General features: G+C 40.8%; 1 protein-coding gene across 1 annotated transcript; it reads left to right on the top strand.

Annotated features, from left to right (window-relative positions):
- The first annotated feature begins 121 nt into the window (after positions 1-121).
- Positions 122-13,656, top strand: tbc1d24 (TBC1 domain family, member 24). The gene is made up of 7 exons (XM_088324055.1): positions 122-288; positions 1,734-2,800; positions 6,089-6,247; positions 6,308-6,371; positions 6,453-6,548; positions 7,843-8,089; positions 12,544-13,656. Exons 2-7 carry the CDS (start codon positions 1,812-1,814, stop codon positions 12,696-12,698), a joined length of 1,710 nt encoding a protein of 569 aa, XP_088180181.1. The 5' UTR covers positions 122-288; positions 1,734-1,811; the 3' UTR covers positions 12,699-13,656.
- The last annotated feature ends 2,667 nt before the right edge of the window (positions 13,657-16,323 follow it).

Here is a 16,323-nt window from a genome sequence, read left to right as displayed (position 1 = left end):
TTGACCGTTGCACAAAGGAAGGTTTTGTTGCCTTATTAGTCTTCTTCCTGTCATCCGTTTTCGACCGTCTGGAGGTAAACAACACCCTTATATTCGTTGCATTGTGTGCCAAAATGCGGCACTTGTATCTATACGGTGCACGGAGAGGATTTGAGTGTTCAATTTAGAAGATAAATCCACGTCGAGATCGTGAGCTGGTTCCCTCACTGCAAATTGAGCTTGCAGGGTTGTGTGCAACTGCACATGCGCGAATTCCGCTTGATGTCTCAAGACATCTCCTGCATCCAGGTAGGATCAGCATCGGCGTTTTTATGCACCGGAACATATATTTGGAGTTCCTGTTAATCGGAAGCATTTATGCTGTTGTTTGCTGAAGATGCACATGCGTCGATTTCTCAACAAGTCACTGCAAAAAGACAACTGCACTGTTAAGATTTCATGTGGAAGTCCGCGACGCTTATGCTAGTCGATGCTAAACTGCTAGCTGGGTCGTTTTTCTGCAAAGTGGTTTTAGTTTTTGTGCAGCTGGTTATGGTGCATGGTTTTAATTTGCAGAGGAGGGTTGACCATGTAGCTGGTGCCGTCGGATTTGTTTTGCATTCGTCGTTGTGTCAGGGCGGCTTATGCTAACATGCTAACTGGGCAAGAATGAATGAAAACAGCAGATTTTTATTTTCCTAATGTAAATATACCCTGCAAATTTACAAGATGAAGTTTGCATTTATTTATTTTTTGCAGTAGTATATATTTTTAAAATTTTAGATATGTAGATTGAGTTGGCTTCTGTATGAAAAAAAATAATCTTGCATATTTATCTTTATATGCTTGGGATATTTTGTATATATGTATGATATTTTACCTGTTCATTATTATGTATTCACAATACTTTGTAGTACCAGGTAAATACAATTATTTTCATGTCTCTAAACATGAGCAGCACTCTCCTGGAATCTGACCAGATGACTCTCATGACTGCATATTTTGTCCACCTTTGACTGAAGTCACCCAGGAAATCAGCGGTTTGAAGTTAATAAATTGCATGTCGATATCTCCAATGAACAAGGATTAAAGTCTGAGATGAACTATGAGAAAATATTCTCTCAGTGAGTTGGATTCTTACGGAAAATCGCGATTATCAAATAGGTCTTTGCCACTATTTTGCAAGTTATCTTTGCACCTACTCTCTTGACCTCCTCGTGACAAGCACGAAATCTGTGTTCACGCTTCTTCAGACGCTTGCAGCGCAGTGGTTAGCGCATGTGCGGCACAGTCCATGTCTTGGGAACCTCCTGCGTGGGTTCAAATCCAGCTCCAGACTTCCTGTGTGGAGTTTGTATGTTCTCCCCGTGCTTGCGTGGGTTTCCTCCGGGCACTCCGGTTTCCTCCCACATTCCAAAAACATGCATTTCAGGTGAATTGGTCGGTCCAAATTGTCCCTAGGTGTAAATGAGCGAGTGAGTTGTCTGTCCCTGTGTGCCCTGCGATTGGCTGGCAACCAGTTCAGGGTGTCCCCTGCCCACTGCCCGATGATTGCTGGGATGGTTCTCCAGCACCCCCGCGACCCTACTGAGGATAAGCGGTGTAGCTAATGAGATAAGATGAGATGTTTATATGTATATATCCTATACACTTTTTATGTAAACAATATTAGGACAAATTCTGTAACATGTGTTTTTTGCAACATTTGCGTCTCAATCTCTCTTCTAATGTTCCCTTTCTGGTTCACCTTGCAGTGACAGTCATGGGGCGATCACTAGAATAGTCCAGTAATTTTCTGTGTGGAGGAGGAATTTCGTAATACAGTTTCAACCATGGCAGAAGAGGACTATGGCACCTTTGTGGACTTCAACCAGATGGGGGATCTGGCCAATTGCAGTGGTCCCACCAAGGTGGACTGCAAGGACCTGAAAGAGTTTAAGCAAATGGCCCGCCAGGGTTACTGGGCCAAAAATCACAAACTTCGGGCTCAAGTCTACCAGCAGCTGATTAAAAACATCCCCTGCCGCACGGTGACGCCGGACGCTGAAGTCTACCGAGACTTGATTGAAGAGGCAGCCACTAAAAAACCATCATCCAACATACCCCTGCCAGACTTTGTCGATGATAACCCAGTGCCGCGCTACTGCCTGAAATCCGAGGCAGTCGGTTCTGCACACCGCATCATCGGTTGCGTGGCGAGTCAGTTCCCTGACATTTCTCACTGCCCTTCCCTTCCAGCCATCACTTCTTTGCTGCTGCACTTTAGCGCCGACGAGGCTCAGTGTTTCGAGCACGTGAGCCGTATGCTCGCTTGCAACGAGCCTGGAAAACGTCTCCTGGACCAGACCTTCCTGGCTTACGAATCAGGCTGCATGACCTTCGGAGACCTGGCTAACAAGTACTGCGCCCCAGCCCATAAATTGATCGTTGCCACGGCTCAGGATGTTCTGGAAGTCTACTCGGACTGGCAGCGATGGGTGCTCGGGGACCTGCCCTTCAGCCACATCGTCAGAGTCCTTGATGTCTACCTGGTAGAGGGCTACAAGATTCTATACCGCGTGGCTCTGGCATTGCTCAAGTTCTACCGGAAGCACAAGGCAGGAACGGCAGCGGCCGTACCGCCCGACCAGCCGCAGGACTCCGGCAAAGTCAAGGCGGACATTCAGGCTTTTGTGAAAGGGATAGCCTCGGTGGTGGCACCTGAGAAGCTGCTGGAGAAGGCTTTCTCCATCCGGCTCTTGAGTCGCAAGGAGATCACTTTGCTGCAGCTCACCAATGAGAAGTCGTTGCAGCAAAAGGGCATCACCGTCAGACAGAAGAGGTAGGGTCAAAACAAGTCATTGGTAGCATTTTCTGTACACAACAGGGATACATTGCAGACAAGGGGTTCCAATTTCGGACCTCAAGATTCCCTATCCAGTCTGATTTATTATATTTTATTCTTTTCTTTTACCAACACACTTAAATCAAATCTTTGTTATAGTGTTTTAAAACTGATGAGCTGAGAATTTGACTCAGCTGTGTCTGAGGAGGGTAAAAGGTCCAGAATCCCAGTTAAAATGTTATTGTCATTAATTTTTTGCAATCCTAAGCAAATATTCAATTTTCTGATTTATTGGCATGTTTCTAAAATGGTAGTCATTATTGGGGTGGATTTTATGTAATACAGTGGAACCTCGGTTCTCGACCATAATCCGTTCCAGAACCCTGTTCGAAAACCGATTTGTTCGATCACCGAAATCATTTTCCCCATTAAAAATAATGTAAATCGTTTTAATCCGTTCCAACACCCTGAATGTTTACCTTGAATGTTTAACGTAAACATAAAGCTAACCCAGGCTAATCGTACGTTCGCGTTATCGTAATCTTCCCTACGAAAGATTACGCTAACATGAACGTGTAAAAATAAAAAAATCAGGTCGTTTACAAGTCATTTAGCACCCGGGTCTCCACAACAAGTGGTGAGCGGTTCATTGGAAAGGGAGCTCCGTTCCAACACCCTGAAAGTTGGGCTGCGTTGCAACACCCTGAATGTTTACCTTGAATGTTCAACGTAAACATAAAGCTAACCCAGGCTAATCGTACGTTCGCGTTATCGTAATCTTCCGTACGAAAGATTACGCTAACATGAACGTGTAAAAATGAAAAAAATAGGATAAAGAAAATAATTATGAATAGGATTGCTTACCTTTGTGGTGGTCAGCAGAAGGCGCAGGTGGACAGTGGGGTATTCCCTAGCAAGATCAGACACTCGCACACCTCCTTCATATTTTGCTATTATTTCTTTCTTAGATGCAATAGTTGTACGCACTACTTTTCTTTTTTCACCTGTAGCAACTTTGCACTGACTTTCTTCGGAGGCATAATTAGGGGCTAAAACACTTCGTACACCTATATTAAAAGCGAAAACAAAACGAAGCACGTCCGCACGCGATAACAGTTGGTCACGAAAAGAGCCATCTACACCCGTACACCGCTCGGCATCGCACCCTAGCGTACGCACTCACGCATTACCGGCGTTCGAACTCCGATTTTTTTGACCGAACAGCGAAGCAAGAATTTCTCGAAATTTTTGGTCGGACTCCGATTTGTTCCAACTGAGAGGCGTTCGAAAACCGAGGTTCCACTGTAGTGGTATTTAGTATATTGTATCTGTAATGATTGTTTTCATTTTTATCCTGCTATCCTGTTTCACTTTCTATCCTTATGTCCTCATGTTTTGATTTCTGCCATCTCATTCTTCCATCCATTTTCCATCTCCGCTTCACTCGCTTGTACTTGTGGTTCGGATTGAGGTGAGTTCTAACTTCTGACATTTCTTTCACCCTCTGTATTATTATTTTGTTATCTCAAAGACTTTATTGTCTGATATCAGTCACAAATATAATTACATTATATGGAAATAAAGCCTTTTAATCAGAGATTACCTCATGTGCGGTCCCTTCTCAAGGTTTCTTCATTTTCCTCATGTTGAGGTTTTTGAGTTTTTCCTTGAACTCATGTAGGTTTTAGATCAGGGGATGGTGTGATAATAGTCTGTGGTTTGCAATAATCTGTGGTCTGTGCAGCCCTTTGAGACTCTTTCAGTTTGGCTCTGGGGACTGATGCAGACTTTCTGTTCTGAGGTGGGCAGGATCCGTAAAAGAATGTCAAATCCAAATTTTTAGCATTGTTTTTCAGTATCATGCTTTATCATTCAGCCTACATGGGTAACCTACCCTACATATGACAATCACGGAGAAGAAGGGATCTCTTCTAAACTCAACACATTTATTCATAAACGGCTAAAAAATATTTTCACGTTTGGCATTGAAACTGTTTACTGGTTTAACATTTAGCCCTAATGTGTAATGTTTGACCACTAGATGGCACTGTGTTGTCTGGTATCAGCGAAGGCCAGTGATACTCGGCACATATTGGCGGCAGGATGCTTGACAAAATTTCTCGACCTATAATTTTTTTTTATGAAAATAAACATTGGTATAATGGTTCATGTATTTTTTGCCTAATATTGAAATCAATGATTTTTTTTTTTTTTTTTTTTTTTTTTTTTTTTTACTGAATTAAAGTTTCCTTGTATTTGGATGCACTTAATACTACCCACTGTCCCTTTAAGTGAAAGCGGTTTTAGATCTGAAACTCACTACGCTTTATAAACTTAACACTGCCCTCTAGCGGCCGGATAGAGCACTTGGTTTGCATCTATTTAATAAAGGCACAACTTTTGATAGAAATGACCTGGAGCAGTGTCTGAAACTCATGACAAAAAGTTACCGGACACCAGGCCATAAAGTTGCCTGCCCCATTTTTCACAACTTGAAGCACAATAAGATGACTCATCGCAAAAAAAAACCATTGTTGCAAAGTATTAAGGATGGATAATCAGAATATATAACAGAACAACACTTTAAAATTAAGTTTATTATAAATCTACTTATAACATTCATTGCATGTATATGACATCGCTGTTTTCCATCTGCCATCAGTATGCACCTGTATTTACTCATCTTCATTCATGCAATATTTGCGTTGCGTCGTTTGCTACAAGCCACATAAACTCCTCTTCCCACGATGCTTTTAATTTACGTTTACGCTTTGTAGCGTCATAAATTTTGTTAGCTTCTTTTGAATCTTTCTTCTGGGGCTGAGGTTTTGGCTTGATTCCTTACCACTTCCCCATTTTTCTTGTTCTCTGTGCGTCTACTTTGTAAAATGACATGCAAATGCACGACCTCATAACGCTCGGGAAAGTCCGGAAGCACAAAGTTATTCGATGCGGGCTTTTGATTGGCTTTTTCTTGAAAAAGTTGTCGGCCAGCCAGGCGGAGACGTTTTGTAAGTTGTACGCCCGACGTAAAAGATGCACGCCCCGGGCGTCCGGGCAGACGTTATTTCAGACCCTGCCTAGAGGCTCTCTTTTTTTTTTACATACTAAATCATCCAACGGGCTGGATCCGGCCAGTGAACTGTTGTTTAGCATGCCTGTTTTAAATAATAATTTGTGTATGTGACTTGAAATATTTATTTATATTTACTCAACCAGCGTTCTCAGAATTATTAGCATAAGAGCTTTTTCAATGTAAACATCCCCTGCTGTATTTTTCCTCAGGAGGAACGTGCAGCTGGCACTAAACCCGGACACCTTCTCCTCAGAGATTGTCAGTGCCAAGGAGATGCGAGACATCTGGTCATGGATCCCCGAACGCTTCGCTTTGTGCCAGCCACAGCTCCTATTCACCACCTCCAATCATGGCTGCAGCCTCAACCGGTATATTTTTTCTTTCAAACGTGAATACGAACGTCAATAATTTCAGATTTCTCGTCTCAGATTTTACGAATATTGCGAAGGCTACGAACCGACGCTCCTCCTTATACGAACAACAGACGGAGATGTGAGGAAGCCATTGTGAAAACATGTTTGAGATCATGAAGGCCGCAAACTGGAGAATCACACCTTGTTCTTTTGGGCTCAGGTCTGTGGCGCCTTCCTTTCTACCGACTGGGAAGAACGCAAGAGGGGAGGAAATAAGCTGAGCTATTTCGGCACCGGGGAGTGCTTTGTCTTCAGGGTTAGTTGATTTATCTTATTCTGATTTATTTTTATTTTTTTTAATCCTCATTTGCTAACTGTGTCTTTGGGTGGTTTATACATGCCAACCTATTGGCATGAAAACGCGGTAGATGTTATCGCACACTCCATTTTTTACCAGTAGAACACGATCCGTCCCCAGAATTTTAAAAAAGAAAAAAAGATAAAGTTTGTTTTGTTTGAAACAAACGTTTACCAAAACAGGGAACTAAAGAAATAGTTGGAGCAGTTAATCCAACCTCATAGACTTAGACAAGATAAAGCAGTAGTAGACTAAAGTACTAGTCTTGAGTCAAGATTTTTTTTAAAAATTTAAATATAGGGCGGCGCAGTGGTTAGCGTGTGTACGGCACCGTTCTGAAGTCATGAGATTCAACCTCCTGTGTGGAGTTTGCATGTTCTCCCCGTGCTTGCGTTGGTTTCCTCCCACATTCCAAAAACATGCATGTCAGGCTAATTGGCCGGTCCACAATGTCCCTAGGTGTGAATGAGCGAGCGAATTGTCTGTCCCTATGTGCCCCGCGACTGGCTGGCAAGCAGTTCAGGGTGTCCCCTGCCCACTGCCCGAACATAGCTGGGATGGGCTCCAGCAACCCCGCGACCCTACTGAGGATAAGCGGTGCAGATAATGGATGGATGGATGGATTTTTTTTTTTATTTTTAAATGGTAGATATTTTTTTCCAGTTTACATGCATTGAATACTAATTGATTACCTATTTTGTGTGTTCTCATTTTGGCCACTAGAGAGCGTCGTTGTACTCCTTTGCAATGCTCCTAAGCGCAGCATTTTCAACATTAATTATTTGGACTAGATGATTCAATCCGCGCAAAGACAATTCATTTAACATGCTGTCATGTCAAAGGGGGATAAAACACCAGTCTGTGTGTTGCATTAGTGTGTTTCTCTCATCATAAATAGAAATGAGATTGTGTCTCAGGTGAGCCCTCAGCGTGAATTATTTACTCGACACACCATTGAGTATTCAGAGCTGAGCGAACCATCAAAGGCGCTCATCTTTCAATGCTTGTTTGAGTTCGGGGATATCCGGATCTTCTGTAACCTGCTCCTGTTTTATCTCATCAGGTCTCCACAGGACTGGTTTAAATGGTTTTGTGGTTGTATATTTAGTCCTCTTTGCAATAAATTGGTTATTGTGTCCATTTTGTCTCTGCAGTTTTAGTTTTGCTTTTATTTAATATATAGCAGAACTTGTTTGTAAAGCATGACTGTCCACAATAATATGTTCTGTGAATCCCAATTTGTATCTGCCAGCTTAAGCCTGAGATGGAGCGGTACGAGTGGGTGGTGATCCGTCACCCCGAGTTAGCCTCCGCCATTAAGAATCCGGGTCACGGGGACGCTGAGCCCTCTGAAGGCCAAAACTCTGACGCCGGTAGTTTGCCGCAGCCAGAAAAGGCACTCGGCGAGTTGTCCCCCTTCCTGTCCGCCCGCCACTTCAACCTCAACTCAAGGAATACGTCGATGTTTATGGCTGGGAACTTTGACTCCATCATAATAGGTGAGTTGTTCGAATTGGTAACTTTGGGAGAAAAAAAGACTCATTTTACTATTACTGCCAAAAAATGGATCTGTTTTCTACGCCATCATACCGGATTTAGATAGCAAAATCATTTGAATATGTATTGTTGAATTTAAATATAAATCAAGGATTGTTTTTGAATTGCAATATTAAATCTAAAATTTCTAAATCCAAAAGTATCCGTGTTTGAACTATAACAAAAGAAGGTTTGAAGTACATCAGGTTGTGTTAGAATATCAAGCAAAGTTAAAAGTAAAATCTTATCAGATCTGGGACCGGTCAAAATCAAACAAAGTGATATAGAATAATCCAACTAAGGCTTGCCCAAATTACAGTCCAGTCAGTCTACTTTACACTAAAAAACTAAACTAGGTATCTCTTGTTTTGCTTCCAAGACCTCAACTATGCATCTAGTTAAATTCAAGAAGAATCTGATAAATACAACACTTTGTATGTTTCACACTATGTTGGTACCAAAGAATAATTACTTCAAGTTTGAAATATACCTTAATTCAGGATTCATAAGAATACAAGGAATCCAAATATTAAAACATAGTCAAAGTCCACTGTTGTCTTAAGTACAACACTAATCATAGTAGTTCCTCTGCAAGTTTTGGTCCAACACCTTAACGGGTGATTGATTTAAAATCAAGCCTTGTTAAAGCCTTGTCTACATACAAGACCAGGTAGGCCTGAGACAAGAGGACCCAGTTGAGCTATGTAGTAAAGTCCAGCAGTAGTGAAAATGTTACCATTATTTCGACACTTTGTTAGAAAAAAAGGAAATTCAAAATACTAAGACTGGTTAAAGGCAGGGTCTGAAATAATGTCTGCCCGGACGCCCAGGGTGTGCATCTTTTACGTCGGGTATACAACTTTTCAGAACGTCTCCGCCCGGGTGGCCAACAACTTTTTCAAGGAAATAAAAACAAACAAAAACACTTCCCCCGACCCAAGTTTTGAAAAATGTGGCAGGCAACTTTATGGCTGGGGAGGCAACTTTTCTGGTGTCCGGTAACTTTTTCTCATGAGTTTCAGACACTGTTTAAGGTTTGAAGATATGTATAAATACAAGTCTAGTCTAAATCCAAGGCTAAATCTACAACCTGAATTAAATCGAATATCAGTTAAAGTTGGTCAAATTAAATCTGCATTGGTTACAATAATCTCAAGATAAGACTAGGGTGAAATTAAGTCAAAGTCAAAAAATGCTTGATTGGGAAGTATATCCAAAACGAGACTATAACTTTCAGTTCTTTCAGACAAAAGCTAGTACAAGTACATATTTATTTTATATTTACGACTCGAAGGTGCACCTAAAAACCCCAAATTTCCCAGAAATTTGAAGCTGTGCTTTATAACATAGTGTGCCTTATATACCGCGGAATACAGTGGATACGATTGGAAATGCATACAGTCATTTTGGGTGTACGATACTACATGAGGTTTTACGGTATACTTTTGTCTTTGAGCAATGATTTAATGAATCCATAATCATTGCGGGCCCAAATCGCAATACATTGTATGCAATAGAGTTCTAACCCAGGTTGTGGCGGTGAGGGGGCCAACACTTTACCACTAGACCCAGTATGAAAAGGTATTAGCCCATATCTCGTTACCACAAAATCTTTCCAAAAGTACATTCTGATATTTTGAAATGAAATGATCTGCATTTATATAGCGCTTTTCAAGTCAATGACTTCCCAAAGCGCTTTACATTGTGCTTCACATTTCCCAATAGCGGCCGTGATCTGTGCAGCCATGTAAGGCGCTAACCTGCTTATTGGGGGTAATTGGGGGTTCAGTGTCTTACCCAGGGACACTTCGACATGTAACACGGACAAGCCGGGATTCGAACTGGGATCCCTTAATCCTAAAACGATCGCTCTACCTCCTGAGCTACTGCCGCCCCAAAGTTTTTTTTGAACTTTCTCTCCACTTCTTTGCCCGTGGGTCAATAACTTTGCAAACTACAGAAATTCTTTCAACAAAATACTATATAAGCTCCTTTACGTACGTATCTAAACTTATATATGAATCCCTATTTTTACAGTTTTACTTTAAGCCTCTGGGAGGGTTTTAACTAGGTTTGGTTTCAAGGCACCCAAAATAAATACCAGCAAAACCAATAAACATCTGCTTTTGTGTACAAACGGCTCTGGAGCTGCATGTCGCTCGTTAACACTACATAGTGGCTCCTTGGTGCTCTTTCAACAAACCACTGCCCCAACAACCGCGCCAAAGTAGAATGCCCAGCATTCCCTAGTCCAGCAACGCCGGGCCATTATTCTTGTACGTTTGTACATAATAAAACAAGAGGTTATTGACACACAGGTAAAGAATTGAAGGAAATATTAAACCTAACAGAACGCACTATGCAAATCAGTGTTTCTGGCACAGTGAGTAAAAATAGTTTGATAACGCTTAGTGATAAAGTTGGATATCCATTGCAAACAATAATTTGCGATTCTTATCAGCGATACTTATCGAGCCATAAGTCTGTATTCGAATTTAGTAACCAGTTTAATGTTTTTGAGTACCGTATTTTCACGACTGTAAGGCGCACCTAAAAGCCTTTATTTTTTTCGAAAGCTGACCATGCGCCTTATAATACAGTGCGCCTTATATATGGATCAATATTAAGTCGCAAAGTCTTGCAACTAAGGCAAGCAGCCGCCGACTAGATTTCCCACCGTAGGCGAAGTTGTCCGCGGTGTATGCTGGCATATATACATATATCGGCATTTCATATCCTCACCAATGTGTCACTCATCATTTGAATCGGTCACGATTGGCTAAAGTTATTTGGAGGTAAAGGAGGCGGGTCCTTTTTAGCATTTCAGGCTTGCTTAGGCTGAAGCCGGGCAAAACTAAGCCTGCAATTGGCTGAAAAAAATGAATGTAAATCACGTTAGGTTGCTCTACGGCAGGGAGAAAACACTTTTTACTAGTTTGTTAAACAGGAGTTATGGGGCTAAACAGACAGCTAGCAACAAGCAACGTCCATCTATGCAAATGCTTCTCGGCGGATTTTTCTTTTGTTTGTTGGCATTATTGCGTGTTTTGGAGTGTGTAAATATTTTACACAGTTGGATATACTACACTCACGGATGTAAGCGGACCGTGGTTGCGTATTATTATTGAATGTGATGGCTGCAAGACGACTTTGGTGAGCTACACCGGCTTTATATTTTCCCAGTACAGTGGAACCTCGGTTCTCGACCATAATCCGTTCCAGAACCCTGTTCGAAAACCGATTTGTTCGGTCACCGAAAATCGTTTTTCCCATTAAAAGTAATGTGCAATCGTTTTAATCCATTCCAACACCCTGAAGTTTACCATGAACGTAAACATGAAGCTAACCCAGGCTAATCGTACGAAAGATTACGCTAACATGAACGTGTACAACTAAAAAAATCAGGTTGTTTGCACCTCATTTAGCACCCGGGTCTCCACAAAAAGTGGTGAGCGGTTAAAGGATAAAGAAAAGAATTATGAATAGGATTTCTTACCTTTGTGGTGCTCAGCAGAAGCCATGCTGTATGTATAGCAAGATCGGAAACTCGCACACCTTCTTCATATTTTGCTATTATTTCTTTCTGAAATGCAATAGTTGTACGCACTACCCTTCTTTTTTCACCTGTAGCAACTTTGCTGCTTGCACCGACCTTCTTCGGAGGCATAATTAGGGGCTAAAACACTCCGTTCACCGATATCTAAAGCGAAAGCAAAAAGAAGTGTGCACGCACGTCATAACAGTTCTTCACGAGGGGTGGGGGCAATCTACACCCGTACGCCGCTCAGCATCGCACCCTAGCGTACCGAGAACCGATTTGTTCGAACTGAGAGGCGTTCGAAAACCGAGGTTCCACTGTATCTTGTTTCAGACTGATCTTGATGTTTCTGTGATTCAATTCAAAGTGTTAACTGTGATATGCACGGTAAAGAACCCCGTTTCCCTGCACAATGAAATTCTTACTTTGCTGTCCACACAGTTGCCAGCTAAAAAGAAAATAGAAACTAAGAAATTGTTGGCATTTCTTGAATCCCAAGACTTAAACCTTCCGAATGATATGTGGAATGACGCATTTGAGTGTTTGGTGACATCGTGCAGACACCGTGTCCGTACGTGTGTCTGAGACACGTATTTGCATCTTTGCGAGCCGTCGGAATGTTAAGTTTGACTGAACTATCTGTTTTGTTGACGTTCCCACTGTAGCGCCTTATAGTCCGGTACGCCTTATGTATGGAAAATATAGGACACAAAAACTATTTTTGGGGGGTGCGCTTTATAACCCGGTGCGCCTTATAGTCGTGAAAATACAGTAAATTGATAGGTTGGTCGTTTTGGTGCGCCTTAAACCCGATGCGCCTTATAGTCGTGAAAATACAGTAAATGCCTATTGTGGAACTGAACTTAACTACCGTGTCAGGCGGCGGTGAAGGCAACGCGCTCTACATCGACTCGGAGCTCAACCACGGACGCACCAGCAGCTGCACAACCTTCGACAACCCGCCGCTGTGTGCCGAAAACTTCCAAGTGTCGCTGCTGGAGTCTTGGGGTTTCCAGGACGCCATGGCAACATGAGGTCGAACCCACTTAACAAGCTTTCCCAAATGCTAATAATTAGGGGATTCAGTCTTCGGAGTGAAAATTCAGGAGGAAATTCAAGTGCACTGTAATTCGAGGTGGACTTCATTTGGACGCGCGTCTGAAATTTCGTTGGAAGACGTTTTGCACTCGAAGGCGTTAAATTGCAACGTTTACAAAAGCTGGATGTCCAATTCATGTCCTGCTTTTTTTTTTCCCATTTATTATATAACAGCAGGTTGCAAAAGTGAGGTGAATCCACCCTGAAAAATAAAAGTCTACGTCCTTAGCTCAAGCTTAGTCAAATGGTTTGACGTCTATAGCCGTCAATGGCACTAAAAAGATGTTTGTTTCAAGTAGAAAACATAACCGTCCTACAAAATCAATCCTTGACTGTATTCATTTCATGTACAAATAGTATTATTTTTCCTTCGTTTATTTGTCTTTTTGTTTATAGTACTGTTTAACTTTCCTGTACATTTTCGTCTCATCTGCTGTGCGTCCGTATTCATGTTGAACGGAAGCAATCAAATTTGTGAATTTGGTTGTTAGCGTTGCTCAAAACGACCAAATTCAGAGTAAAACATAAATGAAGTCTTCTAATTTAAAGAAATTAATTTAATCGACGTGGAGTTGTTCAGCCGAATACAGTTTTCTGTTTGTATGTGAGAAGTGGAACTGATAGATGTGATCTGTGCTTGTATCGGTGATAAATGTGTGTTGCTATTTTGCACTGTTTATGCCAAAGTTGCTGAGTGATGCTAAGCTAACCTTTTTTTTCCCAGTATATGTCCGAAATGTGATATTTTCACGTGAAAGCAATGGTGACAGTGTCCTGCTTACCGTCCTTGTGAAAATGATAACAAAATTCTCTTGCACTTATAAAACCCTTTTGGTGTATGTTTGTGTGGTTGGAGTACATGTCTATAAAAAAAAAATCACAGGTGCAATACGACTGATCGACTGTCTTGATGCGTGCTTTTTTTTTCTTCAAGTATGCCAGATGCCATTTTATGTCATCTGACCTTGAAAGTAATCCCTTATCCTTGTGTCACTACCCCAATCTAACATCACATTCTAGTCCATTGGTATTTAACGTCTTACACACAGTTTTAAGTCAAGTCATGTTTATTTGTGATTCCCTTAATCACAAGGAGTCTCAAAGGGCTGCACAGACCACAAATGATTTTAAATCACAAAACTATTATTACACCATCTCCTGATCTAAAACCTACATGAGGGCAAGGGAAAACTCAAAAACCTCAACATGAGGATAATGAATAACCCCTGAGAGGGGACTGCACATTAGGTCATCCCTCTTCCAGAATGACCAGGCTGCAATGGATAATGCAATAACAAATAGCACTCAGATATTTTCAACATGAAATATAGGTCATTCATAAGCTATAGAAGTGTGTTTAAGCCTAGATTTAAACACTTCCACTGAGGTTGCAGATCGAATCTCAGGGAGCTGAGCATTCCACAAAATCGAGGCCCGACTGGAGAACGCTCTCGAACCTGCGGTTCTCTTCTTGGCTCTTGGGATTCCTAGTAGACCAACATTTTCAGAGCGAAGGCTCCGGACCGGAACATAGGGGGAAATTAAATCTGAAAGATATGAGGGAGCAAGTCCATCCATGATTTTGTATAATACCAACAGAACCTCAAAATCACATCTTAAGCTAACGGGGAGCCAATGCAGGTTAGCTAAAATCGGGGTCATGTGATCAAACTTTCTTGCCTTGCTGCAGCATTTTGTACCAGCTGCAGGCTCTTGTTTTCTGACTTGGGGAGACCGGAGAGTAGTGCATTACAGTAATCGAGAAGGGAGACGCACGAGTTATAATCCCCGCATTGGACTGGAACAGCATAGGGCGAATTTTAGCAACGTTTATTACAGTTTTGATTCAGTTGAAATAAGAATGTAGATGGCAGGGAAATAATTTACTCATCTCTATTTTTGTTTGGGGAAGTTTCAGACTGAACTGCATCAATGGAAATGTTTACTCAAACCTCTACAACTAGTTGCAGTACACAGTCCATTCAATGTGTGAAGAAATAATTAGCCAACTTTGTTTTAAAATAATCCGTCTCAATTTCTCATCAAAAAATACTGTATTCAAAAATGCTTAGCACTCCAAAGAAATGTACCCAACATTTAAAAGCAGTTGCATATATTTGAATTTGGGATTTTGTGGTTAAAAGATGCTGGATTATTTGGCAGTCTTCATTTTTGAAAGAAAAGTCTAATTCAAACAGTTAAAAAAACAAAACCTTTGTATAATTTTCTCATTCTGCTGCTTTACAATGTAAGATTTATGATGTGTAAAGTAACCAAAGCAGTATTGTAACTATCATATAGTGGAACTGTATTCATTTGTTTTTTTACTACAGAAACCATTTAAAATATTGTCAAATTAGCTTTTTTAATACTTAACTTATTTTAATGTAAATTGTTCTCATTAAACTGGAAAAGCAAGTCGAAATATTTCAGAAAAAAAATAAAATATGTCTACAAATAAAAGTAAAATATTAAAATGGCGTAACAGCAAAAATAAGTTAAACCATAGTAAAATAAAAGAAACAAATGAGAATTGTTTTAAGTCCTCTTTTCAGGACATTTTGTTGTATAACGTTAAGTCTTATTTTAATTTTACTACCACATTTAAAAAACGAAATTCACTAGGCCAATAATATTGCCATTTTGAATATTATTTTCCAATATAATTATATTTTCATATATTTTTTTTCCAATGATATAAAACAATGTTTTGTAATCATAGCACTGTACACAAATAGAGCTCTATTAAAACCTCTAATGAAAAATAAGAATGGATGGAAAAAAATGTTAAATATAAAGTTTATATATATATTTACTGAGAATTCAAGCACAACTGACCTGCAGTCAATATTAATATGCATTAACTGAGCCACTGTTAACATGCAGTTTGTTTCTTTATTTCAGTAATAATTGTATCTGCCACTAGAAAGAGCATAAATATTGATTTTAAGTCTCTAATTAATAGGAAAACAGAAGATTTGGATTACCTCATGTGTGGTCCCTTCTCAAAGTTTCTTTGTTTTCCTCATGTTGAGGTTTTTGAGTTTTTCCTTGCCCTCATGTAGGTTCTAGATCAGGGGATGGTGTAGTAGTAGTCTGTACAGCCCTTTGAGAGTCCTAGTGATTAAGGGCTATACAAATAAACATGACTTGACTATTGACCACTGCTTCACAATTCTTATATTGGCCTTTCTACTTGCTGTAATGTATTCAAACATCCACGTTATCGGCTGCAGATATTGCAGCGTAAAACATCTCATGGCCAATATCTTCGATAACAAAGTGGCATCGTGATTCCCTCTTACGCTAAGTGCTGTCGACTCCGGATCCCGCTAATCACACATGCGCTTCTATATTTAGCCTTGAGTGTTGCTGGTCTGGTGCATCACTCGGACACCATGCTTTCCAGACCCCTCCTATAAGATGCTTATGTCTTAACCCTATGTTGAGCCCCCCAACCCCTTCTTTACCAAGGGATTTAGGAAGCAGACTTCAGATTTTTTTTCCTTTCTGTCATGTGAATGCGGAAGGGAGGGAAAAACCAATGTTGCATTTAGAGAA

This window comes from Urocampus carinirostris, chromosome 19 (assembly GCF_059441175.1).
Source record: "Urocampus carinirostris isolate Australia breed hairy pipefish chromosome 19, RoL_Ucar_1.0, whole genome shotgun sequence".
NCBI classification, from domain to species: Eukaryota; Metazoa; Chordata; class Actinopteri; order Syngnathiformes; family Syngnathidae; genus Urocampus; species Urocampus carinirostris.
Note: the sequence above shows the minus strand (reverse complement) of the source record. Positions and strands in the feature narration are given on the sequence as shown.